The 13,360-nt window shown below is 49.2% G+C and overlaps 6 protein-coding genes across 6 annotated transcripts; all 6 read left to right on the top strand.

The window, feature by feature from the left end:
• The first annotated feature begins 5,070 nt into the window (after positions 1-5,070).
• On the top strand, positions 5,071-5,925 carry LOC128682454 (histone H2B). The gene has a single exon (XM_053767138.2). It carries the CDS (start codon positions 5,129-5,131, stop codon positions 5,501-5,503), a length of 375 nt encoding a protein of 124 aa, XP_053623113.1. The 5' UTR covers positions 5,071-5,128; the 3' UTR covers positions 5,504-5,925.
• Positions 5,926-6,136: 211 nt separating this feature from the next.
• Positions 6,137-7,270, top strand: LOC128682455 (histone H3). Its single transcript, XM_053767139.2, has one exon. It carries the CDS (start codon positions 6,286-6,288, stop codon positions 6,694-6,696), a length of 411 nt encoding a protein of 136 aa, XP_053623114.1. The 5' UTR covers positions 6,137-6,285; the 3' UTR covers positions 6,697-7,270.
• A 301-nt stretch (positions 7,271-7,571) lies between these two features.
• Positions 7,572-8,267, top strand: LOC128682456 (histone H4). The gene has a single exon (XM_053767140.2). It carries the CDS (start codon positions 7,592-7,594, stop codon positions 7,901-7,903), a length of 312 nt encoding a protein of 103 aa, XP_053623115.1. The 5' UTR covers positions 7,572-7,591; the 3' UTR covers positions 7,904-8,267.
• Positions 8,268-9,130: 863 nt separating this feature from the next.
• On the top strand, positions 9,131-10,075 carry LOC128682413 (histone H1B-like). The gene has a single exon (XM_053767069.2). The coding sequence runs from the start codon at positions 9,347-9,349 to the stop codon at positions 10,073-10,075; it is 729 nt and encodes a 242-aa protein (XP_053623044.1). The 5' UTR covers positions 9,131-9,346.
• An 809-nt stretch (positions 10,076-10,884) lies between these two features.
• On the top strand, positions 10,885-11,693 carry LOC128682415 (histone H2A). Its single transcript, XM_053767071.2, has one exon. The coding sequence runs from the start codon at positions 10,932-10,934 to the stop codon at positions 11,304-11,306; it is 375 nt and encodes a 124-aa protein (XP_053623046.1). The 5' UTR covers positions 10,885-10,931; the 3' UTR covers positions 11,307-11,693.
• Positions 11,694-12,210: 517 nt separating this feature from the next.
• LOC128682417 (histone H2B) lies at positions 12,211-13,089 on the top strand. The gene has a single exon (XM_053767074.2). The coding sequence runs from the start codon at positions 12,293-12,295 to the stop codon at positions 12,665-12,667; it is 375 nt and encodes a 124-aa protein (XP_053623049.1). The 5' UTR covers positions 12,211-12,292; the 3' UTR covers positions 12,668-13,089.
• The last annotated feature ends 271 nt before the right edge of the window (positions 13,090-13,360 follow it).

Here is a 13,360-nt window from a genome sequence, read left to right as displayed (position 1 = left end):
AACTCAGTTCTCCCCTTAAAAGTGAAACTCGGTGTGTATAAAACATACATACGGCCCCGACTGACATACGCCGCCCCAGCGTGGTACGCGCTCACTAACCAGACGCGCAAAAATCAGCTGGAGGCCCAACAATCGATTTCACTCCGAGTCATCACGAAAGCCCCCCGTTACGTGAGGAACTCTACGATCCAAAAAGGATTGCAGATGGAAAGCCTAGATGCCCATATCAGGCATCTAACGAGGAGGCTACTTAAGCGTGTAGACGAGTCGACCCTGCCACACATACAGGAGTTGGCCCCGTACCACGCCCGTCCTCCCGACTCCAAGCAGTTCCCTAGAGACCTCATAACAGACCCCCAGTGACCCCCCCCCATTACATAGGTTTGTCTCTTCTTATCCCGCCCGCTGAGATCGCTCGCCGGCCTCTCCCGGCTTGAGCGGATATCGCGACCTGAGATAGGTAGTAGGACAGACCCCATTCTTGTGGCACTTTCCCAACCCAACGACCTGTCTGTTTTGACAGACAGCGGCCGACACCTCAGTAAAGAGGCCGTTGCCTCGTCACTGATTCCCCATCCCCTTACCGGAATGAGACGAAAGCCCACGATTTTGCGGCCCTAAGCCGTCGAAAACCGGCCCCGCGTACGAACCCACCCTTAAGGTGGCCCGCGTCGTATCGCCGCCGCGACTTCCGACCCCGGCTTGGGCGAAGATGCCCCCGACCCCCGCCCCGCGCTCTCCGCCCTCGAAGGCTTCCCCCGCGTCGCCACCGGTACCCGCTCCGCGCACACCCCCTCGTTCGTCCGCGCTATCCATGCCGTCGCTCGAGGAGATGGATGTCGTCGTGACGTCGCCGGTCACTAGTTACGCCGCCGCCGCCGCCACCAACCCCTCGCGTAGGTCGCCTCCTGCCTCGCCGGCACCCCACACTTCCCAGTTGCCTTCTGCAACTTGTGCCCCCGCAAAAGTGCCACAATCCCCCCCGACTAAGCTGCCCCCCCGCCCCCGGTACCCACCCCTCATTGTGGAGCACCTCCCCGACTGGGCTTTCCATTTTAAGGAGCTCAAAAAGAGGATGGGCCACGCTCCCAACGCGCGCCCCTTCGGCAAAGGAGTGCGTTTTATGCCGCGCGAAGAGGACGAGTACCGCGCAGTCCAGCGGTACCTCACGCAGCTAGAAAAGGAAGCAGGTATTTCCTGGTTCTCTTACTCCCTCCCCGCAGAACGCAGCCTAAAGGTAGCCATTAGAGGTCTACCAGCCGACACGAAGCCGTCCGACATAGAGGACGAACTTCGCATCCTAGGCTTCCTGCCCGAATACGTGCGCCCCATACGCGCGCGTCAAGGCCGCCCGGGCTGCATATTTTTCGCGCAGCTCCAACGGAATGCTGAGACCATCCCCGCCATTTATGAAGTCAGCGAACTTCTATGCATGCCGGGGATCACCATTGAAGCCTGGCGTGGCAAAAAAGGCCCCGCCCAATGCCACCGATGCCAGCAGTTTCGGCACAGCTCCCACAACTGCCACCGCCGCCCCGCCTGTGTCCGCTGCGGCGAAGAGCATTTCGCTAGAGAATGCCCCCGCCCGCTAGAGGAACCGGCAACTTGCGCCAACTGCAAGGGCTCGCACACGGCAAACAACGTGTCCTGCCCCGTATTCCGCAAGGAGATGCGCAATAAGAAGGCAGGTACGGTCCTCCTGACCGCCGCCCCCAGCCGCCCCCCAAAAGCTGCAACAACCCCCGCCGCAGAAACGATGCCCACCTCCCTCATGGCAGAGGCCAATGCCCCCACTGAGCGCACGGATAAACCGAAGCGCCGTAGGCGACGAGGTAGGAAAGCCAAGGGCTCCCCCCCAGTCGAACAACCCCAGCCCCAGGCAGAGCAGCCCGCCCTCAAACCGCGCCCCACAGCTGTAGGAGGCAAACCGAAGCCCGCCCCTAGAAAGGCCACCCCCCCTCAGCAACCCGAGCCCCAACGTCCCGAACAGGCAAAGGACGCTACCAAGACGGGAAGGATGAACGTCCAGCCGGTCATCGACCTTCTAGTCGAGATCCTGGTTGCGTACCAAGCCGACCAGGACATCGTCCCCATAGTGCTCAGAGGAATGGCCTCACTACTGCCCAACAGTGTGTGACAAACCCCTTAAAATCATCCACTGGAATGCCAACGGACTTAACAAAGTCAGACGCAGCCTTCTGAAATCATTGGTAACCGAGCATAACGCCGATATCATTCTGATCTCAGAAACGCATTTGCGAGCATCGGATCAGCTGAAGTTCCCAAATTATCATGTCTATCGTTCTGATGCAGTCTCCGACCACGGCGCAGCTTACAGAGGCCTCGCCGTTTTGGTCAAGAGGAAAATTATCCATCAACCGATACCACGCGCGCAACTTCAGTCTATCTACGCACTAGGCGTTGAGATATGTATTGACTCTACTCCGACTCGTGTGTTCGCACTTTATAAACCACCGAACGATCAATTAAAAGTGGCCGATATCCATCTCCTACTGGACTCGTCCCTTCCAACGATCGTAGCCGGCGACTTTAACTGCAAACACACCGCCTGGAACTCCTCGCGTATATGCCCAAATGGACGCCGCCTCTTTGACGACTCTGAAAGAGTGGGTTACGAGGTGAGAGGCGCGGAAGTACCGACTCACTACCCCGGAGCCGCCGCCTACTTACCGGACGTAATCGACCTCACGCTGTACAAAGGCATTTCAGCGTCAAAGGTTACCACCGAAGTGCTCAACGACAACATGGACTCCGACCATCAGCCTGTCCTCGTAACAGTGGATGAGTCCCACACTGCCAAGCCAACCCCTCCCCCCAAACCCCGAATTGAGTGGGCTAAGTTCAGCACGTATGTAGAGCAGCACCTCTCTTCGACACCGGTCAGCAATGCGGCTGACGTAGAGCAGTTAGCTTCCCACATCTGTGAAATAACACAAGAGGCCCTAAAACAAGCTACTTCTGACACCGTTAGTACCCCCAAGAGACGCCCTACCCCCCTCTACATTCTAGAGATGATAGCCGAAAAGAGAACCCTGCGAAAACGCTGGCAACGAACCAGATGCCCATCCCTCAAAACTCGAGTGAACTCTATGTCAGCAAAGATTGCGAAAGCTCTGGAAACAGAGGCTTCCGAGTCTTGGTTACGGACCATGGAGTCGGCGAGTGACGACTGGACGTCTATTCACAGGCTCTGCAGGCAAGTTTCCAATAAGCCTCAGCCTATTCGCCCCCTCAACGCCTCCGACGGTACCCCCCGGTACAGAGCGGAAGATAGAGCGGAAATCTTCGCGGATAACTTAGAGCAGCGATTCAAACCGAACCCCTCTGATGACCCTCAGCAAGCTGAAGACATCCAGAAGCTCCTGGACGAGTACTTCCGTCGTCCCATTCCCCCGGACGAAGACCCCATAGTCTTTACCCCGGGTCAAGTCCTTAGGATGGTCAAGAAAACGAAGCTACGCAAAGCCCCAGGCCCCGATGGCATCCCCAACGAAGCCCTGCGACACTTCCCTCCGCGAGCAATCGCAGTTCTGACGCGACTCTATAACGGAGTATTGCGCACGGGCCACTACCCCTCCATTTGGAAACTAGGTCGTGTCATCATGCTTCCCAAGCCCCACAAAAATGTCTTGAATCCAGGGAGTTACCGCCCCATTACGCTACTCGCTACCATCTCCAAGGTGTTCGAGAAATTGTTATTACTACATCTCACACCTCACTTGACCCCCAGAAACGAGCAATTCGGCTTTCGAGCCGAACACTCCACCACGCTCCAACTCACAAGGGTACTACACCATATGACGACAGCCTTCAATAAAGGGGAAAAAACCGTAGGTGTTTTTCTCGACATGGAAGGAGCGTTCGACCGTGTCTGGCACCCAGGTCTGATCTACAAATTGTCCACCTCTACGACTCCCCGTCGAATCGTCAAGACCGTGGCCAACTTCCTCGTAGACAGACAGTTCCAAGTAGCAGTCGAAGACGCCACCTCTACAGTACGCACCATAGAGGCCGGCGTTCCCCAAGGCAGTTGCCTCTCTCCCGTACTCTACGCGCGATACACCGATGACATCCCTTTAGAAAAAGGTTCTCACCTAGCCCTGTATGCCGACGACGCAGCGTACTACGCTTCGTCACTCAGTCCGATACATGCCGCCAAGGTAGTCCAGAGAACCCTCGATGCCCTCCCCGAATGGTTATCCCGCTGGAGGCTGTCGATCAATGTAGCTAAAACGCAAGCCATTGTGGTAAGCCGCACCGCTTTGCCCCCTCCTCTCCGTCTACAGGACCAAGACATCGCTTGGACTAGCCCGGTTAAATACCTGGGCGTCCAAATCGATCGGCGCCTGACGATGAAGGACCAAGTTAACGCCGTTATCAACTCTACTCGTGCTGCCCGAGCCGTTTTGCGTCCCGTCTTAAACTCAGTTCTCCCCTTAAAAGTGAAACTCGGTGTGTATAAAACATACATACGGCCCCGACTGACATACGCCGCCCCAGCGTGGTACGCGCTCACTAACCAGACGCGCAAAAATCAGCTGGAGGCCCAACAATCGATTTCACTCCGAGTCATCACGAAAGCCCCCCGTTACGTGAGGAACTCTACGATCCAAAAAGGATTGCAGATGGAAAGCCTAGATGCCCATATCAGGCATCTAACGAGGAGGCTACTTAAGCGTGTAGACGAGTCGACCCTGCCACACATACAGGAGTTGGCCCCGTACCACGCCCGTCCTCCCGACTCCAAGCAGTTCCCTAGAGACCTCATAACAGACCCCCAGTGACCCCCCATTACATAGGTTTGTCTCTTCTTATCCCGCCCGCTGAGATCGCTCGCCGGCCTCTCCCGGCTTGAGCGGATATCGCGACCTGAGATAGGTAGTAGGACAGACCCCATTCTTGTGGCACTTTCCCAACCCAACGACCTGTCTGTTTTGACAGACAGCGACCGACACCTCAGTAAAGAGGCCGTTGCCTCGTCACTGATTCCCCATCCCCTTACCGGAATGAGACGAAAGCCCACGATTTTGCGACACGAAACCAGTCAGTTGCCGACCGGAGCCAGTCTGTATCACCGCTGTTACCGTTGTCAATTAAATAAATAAATATGCCGCCGAAGACAAGTGGTAAGGCCGCCAAGAAGTCTGGCAAGGCCCAGAAGAACATCTCCAAGACTGATAAAAAGAAGAAGAAGCACAAGAGGAAGGAGAGTTACGCCATCTACATCTACAAGGTGCTGAAGCAGGTTCATCCCGACACTGGTATATCCAGTAAGGCGATGTCTATCATGAACTCGTTCGTGAATGACATCTTCGAACGCATCGCTGCCGAGGCGTCCCGTTTGGCCCACTACAACAAGCGTTCCACAATCACGTCCCGGGAGGTGCAGACCTCCGTGAGGCTGCTGCTGCCCGGCGAGCTGGCCAAGCACGCCGTCAGTGAGGGAACGAAGGCCGTCACCAAATACACTAGCTCTAAGTAAATCGTAACTACTGTGAGCCAGTGTGAACACACCGCCGCCTTTTTGAACTGTTCCACTGTTCAAAGGGAAAGGGTGGAAATGAGAAAAAGGCCCTTTTCAGGGCCACAATATCTTTCTGTTTGCTTTTAAATGTTTCTTGATAACGTCAAATAGTCTGAACGCAGCCCACATACGCACGCACATGCACACACACACACACACATACATACATACATACATACATGCCTACTCGTAACTTTTATAAACGAATAACATAATGATTCCTGCTATTTAACTGCTATATGTCAATTTTACAGATTAGGTAGTACGGTAGTAAACATACAACTATCTATAATACTGTTAATTAACTACGAGAGATTAAAAAATAATAGGTATATATGTATACATACCTATTTAATAATTAAGCGATAAATAAGAGAAAGAGGAAAAAAAAAACAGAAGTTAGATTTTTATTTTATTATTACATACCTATATAAGATAAATACGTTTTGTGAAAGAAAAAAAAAACTATACTTCAACTATAAATCAAAGAGAATTTCATTAAAATACCTATGGTGCATATATACGTATGTATTTATTTATTATTATTATTATTATTTTCATTTAAAACAACTATTCACCCATACCCATCATACCTATTCAGTTCAGGCGCTCGCGGCACGTCCGAGCGGCGCGATCTATATAAAGACACGCTCTCGAAATTTTCGCCTCATTCGCGTTCGGTTGCTAATCGAGTGAGGTCGTTCGTTCTCTGCATTTGTTTTGCTTTGCATTTGTTAGAAATGGCTCGTACCAAGCAAACGGCCCGTAAATCTACCGGTGGTAAGGCACCCAGGAAACAGCTAGCCACTAAGGCGGCTCGCAAGAGCGCCCCCGCCACCGGCGGTGTCAAGAAACCCCATCGTTACAGGCCGGGAACTGTAGCACTCCGTGAGATCCGTCGTTACCAGAAGAGTACTGAGCTCCTGATCCGCAAGCTGCCCTTCCAGCGTCTCGTGCGTGAGATCGCACAAGATTTCAAGACCGATCTTCGTTTCCAGAGTTCGGCCGTTATGGCTCTTCAGGAGGCCAGCGAGGCGTACCTGGTAGGCCTCTTCGAAGACACCAATCTGTGCGCGATCCACGCCAAACGCGTCACCATCATGCCAAAGGACATTCAGCTGGCGCGCAGGATCAGGGGCGAGCGCGCTTAGGCACCCAAATAATATAATACACAAATTCATCGTGAATGTATGTTGTGCGTGCGGTGTGGTGTTTACATGGTGTTTGTTCGTGGTCTGCCGTCTGTCTTGCCGGCAGTCGGTGACCAGCGTAAGACACTAAATAATAATATTCCACCGTATCGTTCATCCATACAACGGACGAACAAAAAGGCCCTTTTCAGGGCCGCACATGATTCTGATAATATAATTGTTTCTCTGTACACACTTTGCGAGTCTCTTCAACCGTTCACATAACTGGTTATATAGGTACATATCCATAGATAGTAGCGTACATAATTTTCAATTGCCTGACATAGATACATACATATGTAATTTTTTTCTTCTTAAATTAGACGGCGCGTTTGTATTTTGCACGCTGTCACTACATAGGCCTACCATACTACCATTAAAAGTCATGATTTGATTAGCATAGAACAAAATTAAAACTTGTACTCGAGCTGGATACATAGAAAAACATCTGAAAAAGTCAAAATTTATAAAATTGATTCTAAATAAATTTAAAAGACGTCGTTTACATTCGACGAGGAGTAGACACCGGATAGATTGTTTATGTATTAAATAATTAATGCAATTGTTGAAAATTAAATAAGATAATAAATATACCTATTTATTTCAATTATATATAATAAGTATATGTATGTTGTATGTACGTACGTAGGTAGGTACGCACGCAACGCAAGCCCAAAAGCATATCGCGCATGCATAGGTATCTCCCCACTCACTCGCTCGCGGCTCGCTCGGTCGCTTATAAATACGAGAATTTAGCCGGTTGCGAGAGGCATTCCGGCTGTAACTGTTGTAAGCATCGGTTGCGGTGCGAGCTCGTGATTTTCGCTGAAGTCAATCTCAATCAAACTACTACAAAATGACCGGTCGCGGCAAGGGAGGGAAAGGTCTTGGAAAGGGAGGAGCCAAGCGTCACAGGAAGGTGCTTCGTGATAACATCCAGGGCATCACCAAACCGGCCATCCGTCGTTTGGCCCGCAGAGGAGGTGTCAAGCGTATCTCCGGTTTGATATACGAGGAGACGCGTGGTGTGCTCAAGGTGTTCCTCGAGAACGTGATCCGCGACGCGGTCACTTACACAGAGCACGCGAAGAGGAAGACCGTCACCGCTATGGACGTTGTATACGCTCTGAAGCGCCAGGGCCGTACCCTCTACGGTTTCGGCGGTTAGAGCTGATGATTGATGAGTTACGCTCACACAATTACTCTACGCGTTGTGCCATGTATCTGTGTGAGATTTGTGATGTGATGTAGTAGCGAGTGGTGGTGAGTAACGTAGTGTATTATTCTATGCAGTCTACTGACTGATATGTTTAATACACTAGGTTGTGTCACGAACAAACTTAACACACACACACGCACGCTGCTGCTTCCATCCGTTCGCACTTTTACAGCAACTCAACGCTGTAACAAATAAAAAAGGCCCTTTTCAGGGCCGCATATGATTCCTTTTATCTCAAAATCGTTTCTAAGACTATGCGAACAGTCGATACCTACCACCTAGGTATGATATGGTCTCTCCTCTCTCTGATGCCTACCTACCTATGTATATATATATATATATATTCACAACACTATGTAATCAAGTTGTGTATAGGTATAATATAATATTTACCTACTTAGTAGGCAATAAATATAAATAATTGGCGATGAGCTTAGATCAGTCGAGAGTCTCTCTCTGGGACCCACCCGGCCGACTCGCATGTTGTTGGCTATGCTCTTGTCGTATCTATCTACCTACCTATATGTCTGTAGGATGTGTCTATGACTTTAAAAGACAACCCAATAGGCACGCGAACGAGAGAGAAATTTATAAGTATGCGACAAGATTGATAGGTATCAACTCTACTACCACTATCGCCGCCCCGTGAGTTTGCGTCTTATTTATATAGGTGTATTATTGCGATTGCATTTGGCGAAACGGTCGTTGTATGTGTTTGTATGCAACTAATACATATATAGGTATGATATTATCTTTTTTTTTTTCATCAAATACTATATAGGTGGTAGCTACACGCTGGTCGCCCGCGCTCTGCTGCTACTGACTGCTAGGCTGCCTCTTGTTTTACGACCCTAGATTTGATAGGCTCTAATGTGTACTATATATCGATGGATAATGACGAAACGTTACCGCTCGGGGAGTTCGATATGTTCGCTTTCGTCGGGCAAACGCGATACGCCCTTTATCACCGCTTTTATAGAGAAATAACACTTTTGAACACGACCCGGGCTGTTCGCGATATATTACTGCCAAAATAAACGCGTCTACGGTGCGATCCGGCCGCCGGGCGACCTCAACGATTGCCATGTGTCGTGGGTGAACTCAAAAATATTCATTCTAACGTGAAATTCTTTTTTCTCTCCGACTTAAAACTGTTTAAAAAATATTTATTCTGAACTTATGTAGTGAAAACTTGGAACATGTCGTATGAGAAAACGTCTCGCGGCAAATAGGTTTGCGTTACGGTAAACTCCGATGCGGGCGAAATGTTCGATATAAACTTGCAACTATACAACACATTCAGTTTACGTTACTTACGATCATCACCGCCTCTCCGGTCGGTATTGTTGTAATTTATCTATATTATCATTATTATCATCATCAGTCAGAGATATGGCAGACACGGCTGTAGCATCCGAGGCATCAGCGCCAGCGACGCCGGCGAAGAAACAGCCCAAGGCGAGCGCGGCCGCCGGTGGTGTGAAGAAGGCTAAAGCCAAACCTACTCATCCCAAAACTTCGGAGATGGTGAACAATGCCATCAAAGAGTTGAAGGAGAGGAGCGGCTCGTCACTTCAAGCGATCAAGAAATACATCGCGGCCCAATACAAAGTCGACGCGGAGAAATTGGCGCCGTTCATAAGGAAGTATCTCAAGAGCGCCGTCGAGTCCGGTGCCCTCATACAGACCAAGGGTAAAGGAGCTTCCGGCTCGTTCAAATTGGAATCGAAATCTGCGTCTTCCAAGAAACCGGCGGCCGCCGGTTCGAAGAAATCTGCATCTTCTGCGGCGGCCAAGTCCAAGAAAGCCACCGCAGCGGCCTCCGCCGCATCGAAGTCGAAGAAGGGAGCTTCTTCTGGCGCCGCCTCGTCGTCTGCCTCGTCGCCGTCCAAGGGCAAGGCGTCCTCCGCCGCTAAAGACAAGAAGGCAGCGGCAGCCAAGAAGAAGCCCGCCGCGGCAAAGAAAGCGGCCGCACCGGCGAAGGCGAAGGCCGCCGCAGCGCCCAAGGCGAAAAAGACAGCTAAACCGCCAACGAAGAAGCCGAAGGCGCCCAAACCGAAGAAGGCGGCCGCCACACAAAAAAAGGCCGCAGCGAAAAAGACACCCGCCTCCAAGAAGTAATCGCTCTGTCGTCGTCTCGGCAGCAGCAGCAGCTGTTCTTCTGTGTTATGTTGTTTGTTTGCTTGATGACTGTTGTTCATTGTCGCGGCGAAAAACAACCACCGTCACCCAACACGGCAACAACGGCACAAAGAAGGAGGGAAACGCAGCGCGCGCCGCGCACGCGCTGGCTCGCCTGGCCCACCTAACAAAAAGCCCTTTTCAGGGCTAACAATTTATTCTGTGAACTATTTATAAACACAGTTTCTTGACGATGTAGGTGTACCTGACAAACAGACAGTTGGTTACAGGTATATTCTATCTAATTCTACCCATGCCTGTGTACCACCTAGGTATCAAATGTAACTCATAACAAATCGTCCATTCGATTTTGCATCGCGCGAATGAGTTAAGTGTATGTAACAAACACACATCATACACCTACCTACATCCTCACAAACTCTTACGCATTTATAATAGGTAACCGGCTGGCTGTATCCATTTCATAGTAATAATAATAATAACATATCCCCACGCAAGCCTCTCAAAGGATCGGACTATGTGCCGTGAATGCCAAAAGGAGATACAAATAATAATAGACGCGCACTGTATGTAATCCTTAAACATATATATGTATGTGCATCATAATATCGGACCAACACAGTCAAAATGATACATTGATGAAATCATCGACGTTCTCCCCCCCACCCATTAACGTTACACTCATCGTTCATTGTACGTTTCGCGCACGGCGTGTCTCTTTATAACTATATAAGCGCGTGTTCCTTTTTTTTAAATCAAACTCGCTCTCGCTCACTTACAGTGCGCTAGTGTCTTGTGTTTGCGCTCGTTTTATTTTGTAAAAGAATTTGCAATTATGTCTGGACGCGGTAAAGGTGGCAAAGTCAAGGGAAAGGCAAAGTCCCGCTCGAACCGTGCGGGTCTCCAATTCCCCGTGGGTCGTATTCATAGGCTCCTACGCAAGGGCAACTATGCCGAGCGAGTCGGTGCTGGCGCTCCCGTTTACCTCGCCGCCGTGATGGAGTACCTGGCCGCTGAGGTTCTCGAGTTGGCCGGCAACGCTGCCAGAGACAACAAGAAGACCAGAATCATACCGAGGCATCTGCAGCTGGCCATCCGCAACGACGAGGAGTTGAACAAACTTCTGTCCGGAGTCACAATCGCCCAGGGCGGTGTACTGCCCAACATCCAGGCGGTGCTCCTGCCCAAGAAGACCGAGAAGAAGGCGTAAACATTTACGACACCTTCGTCACCCTCACCGCCACCGTGCGTGTTGTTGTTGTGTTTCGTGTTGCGTACCTTGCCGCTGTTACGCTACATATATGCTGCCGACGCACAACGGCCGGTGGTGGTGGTGATGATGGACGATGCACTGCGCCGCCGTCACTCATGGCTGATGGTGATTTTAGAAAAAAGGCCCTTTTCAGGGCCGCAATATGATTCGAGGAACAATAGTATATGTTCGTTTCTGTTGATACGACAACAAAGAGTTCGAGGCCCGGTATACATACATACATCATGACGTATTATTTATTTATTTGATTGATTGATTATCACACATACACGATAGGTATAGGTACTAGGTACTATCAATATAGACACAATAAATAAATAAATACGAAACAAGTATATCACAATCAATCAATAAATAAATTAAATACAAGTACATAGTAGTAACACTTAGGTAGGAGTGTAGGTAATTAGGTATTATCTCTACTTACCGTTCGGTTTGAATTCGCTGAACGCAGCGCCGTTGCCTCGGGTGCAGGTCGATACGCGCGGCACATTTACATCTTCTGGAAATATAGATAGATATGTAATTAACATTTCATTAATGACATATTATTATCTGGTACCTACGTTAAATTTTCTCGATCGATGATTGATTATAGATAGAATTAGATTTATACATATTTGCATTTGGTTTGATATTCATTCATTCCTATTTCACACCTAAGGCGGCAGCAAGGTACCTAGTAGTTGGAGGTGTGGGGAGGGGGGGGGGGGGGGTTTGACACACACACCCCCCCCCCCCCTCTCGTTCGGTGAATGCGTGAATCTGATTGGTGCACACGCTCGTTTACCCTGACACCGTTTGCGATCCAATCGAGTAAATATAATAAAAAATCTTGATATTTTGCGACACGAAACCAGTCAGTTGCCGACCGGAGCCAGTCTGTATCACCGCTGTTACCGTTGTCAATTAAATAAATAAATATGCCGCCGAAGACAAGTGGTAAGGCCGCCAAGAAGTCTGGCAAGGCCCAGAAGAACATCTCCAAGACTGATAAAAAGAAGAAGAAGCACAAGAGGAAGGAGAGTTACGCCATCTACATCTACAAGGTGCTGAAGCAGGTTCATCCCGACACTGGTATATCCAGTAAGGCGATGTCTATCATGAACTCGTTCGTGAATGACATCTTCGAACGCATCGCTGCCGAGGCGTCCCGTTTGGCCCACTACAACAAGCGTTCCACAATCACGTCCCGGGAGGTGCAGACCTCCGTGAGGCTGCTGCTGCCCGGCGAGCTGGCCAAGCACGCCGTCAGTGAGGGAACGAAGGCCGTCACCAAATACACTAGCTCTAAGTAAATCGTAACTACTGTGAGCCAGTGTGAACACACCGCCGCCTTTTTGAACTGTTCCACTGTTCAAAGGGAAAGGGTGGAAATGAGAAAAAGGCCCTTTTCAGGGCCACAATATCTTTCTGTTTGCTTTTAAATGTTTCTTGATAACGTCAAATAGTCTGAACGCAGCCCACATACGCACGCACATGCACACACACACACACACATACATACATACATACATACATGCCTACTCGTAACTTTTATAAACGAATAACATAATGATTCCTGCTATTTAACTGCTATATGTCAATTTTACAGATTAGGTAGTACGGTAGTAAACATACAACTATCTATAATACTGTTAATTAACTACGAGAGATTAAAAAATAATAGGTATATATGTATACATACCTATTTAATAATTAAGCGATAAATAAGAGAAAGAGGAAAAAAAAAACAGAAGTTAGATTTTTATTTTATTATTACATACCTATATAAGATAAATACGTTTTGTGAAAGAAAAAAAAAACTATACTTCAACTATAAATCAAAGAGAATTTCATTAAAATACCTATGGTGCATATATACGTATGTATTTATTTATTATTATTATTATTATTTTCATTTAAAACAACTATTCACCCATACCCATCATACCTATTCAGTTCAGGCGCTCGCGGCACGTCCGAGCGGCGCGATCTATATAAAGACACGC

This window comes from Plodia interpunctella, chromosome 30 (genome assembly GCF_027563975.2).
Source record: "Plodia interpunctella isolate USDA-ARS_2022_Savannah chromosome 30, ilPloInte3.2, whole genome shotgun sequence".
Lineage (NCBI taxonomy): Eukaryota > Metazoa > Arthropoda > Insecta > Lepidoptera > Pyralidae > Plodia > Plodia interpunctella.
Note: the sequence above shows the minus strand (reverse complement) of the source record. Positions and strands in the feature narration are given on the sequence as shown.

Coding starts and splice junctions, on each gene's coding strand:
- LOC128682413 (XM_053767069.2), top strand. CDS start 9,347: ATGGCAGACACGGCTGTAGCATCCGAGGCATCAGCGCCAGCGACGCCG.
- LOC128682417 (XM_053767074.2), top strand. CDS start 12,293: ATGCCGCCGAAGACAAGTGGTAAGGCCGCCAAGAAGTCTGGCAAGGCC.
- LOC128682454 (XM_053767138.2), top strand. CDS start 5,129: ATGCCGCCGAAGACAAGTGGTAAGGCCGCCAAGAAGTCTGGCAAGGCC.
- LOC128682415 (XM_053767071.2), top strand. CDS start 10,932: ATGTCTGGACGCGGTAAAGGTGGCAAAGTCAAGGGAAAGGCAAAGTCC.
- LOC128682456 (XM_053767140.2), top strand. CDS start 7,592: ATGACCGGTCGCGGCAAGGGAGGGAAAGGTCTTGGAAAGGGAGGAGCC.
- LOC128682455 (XM_053767139.2), top strand. CDS start 6,286: ATGGCTCGTACCAAGCAAACGGCCCGTAAATCTACCGGTGGTAAGGCA.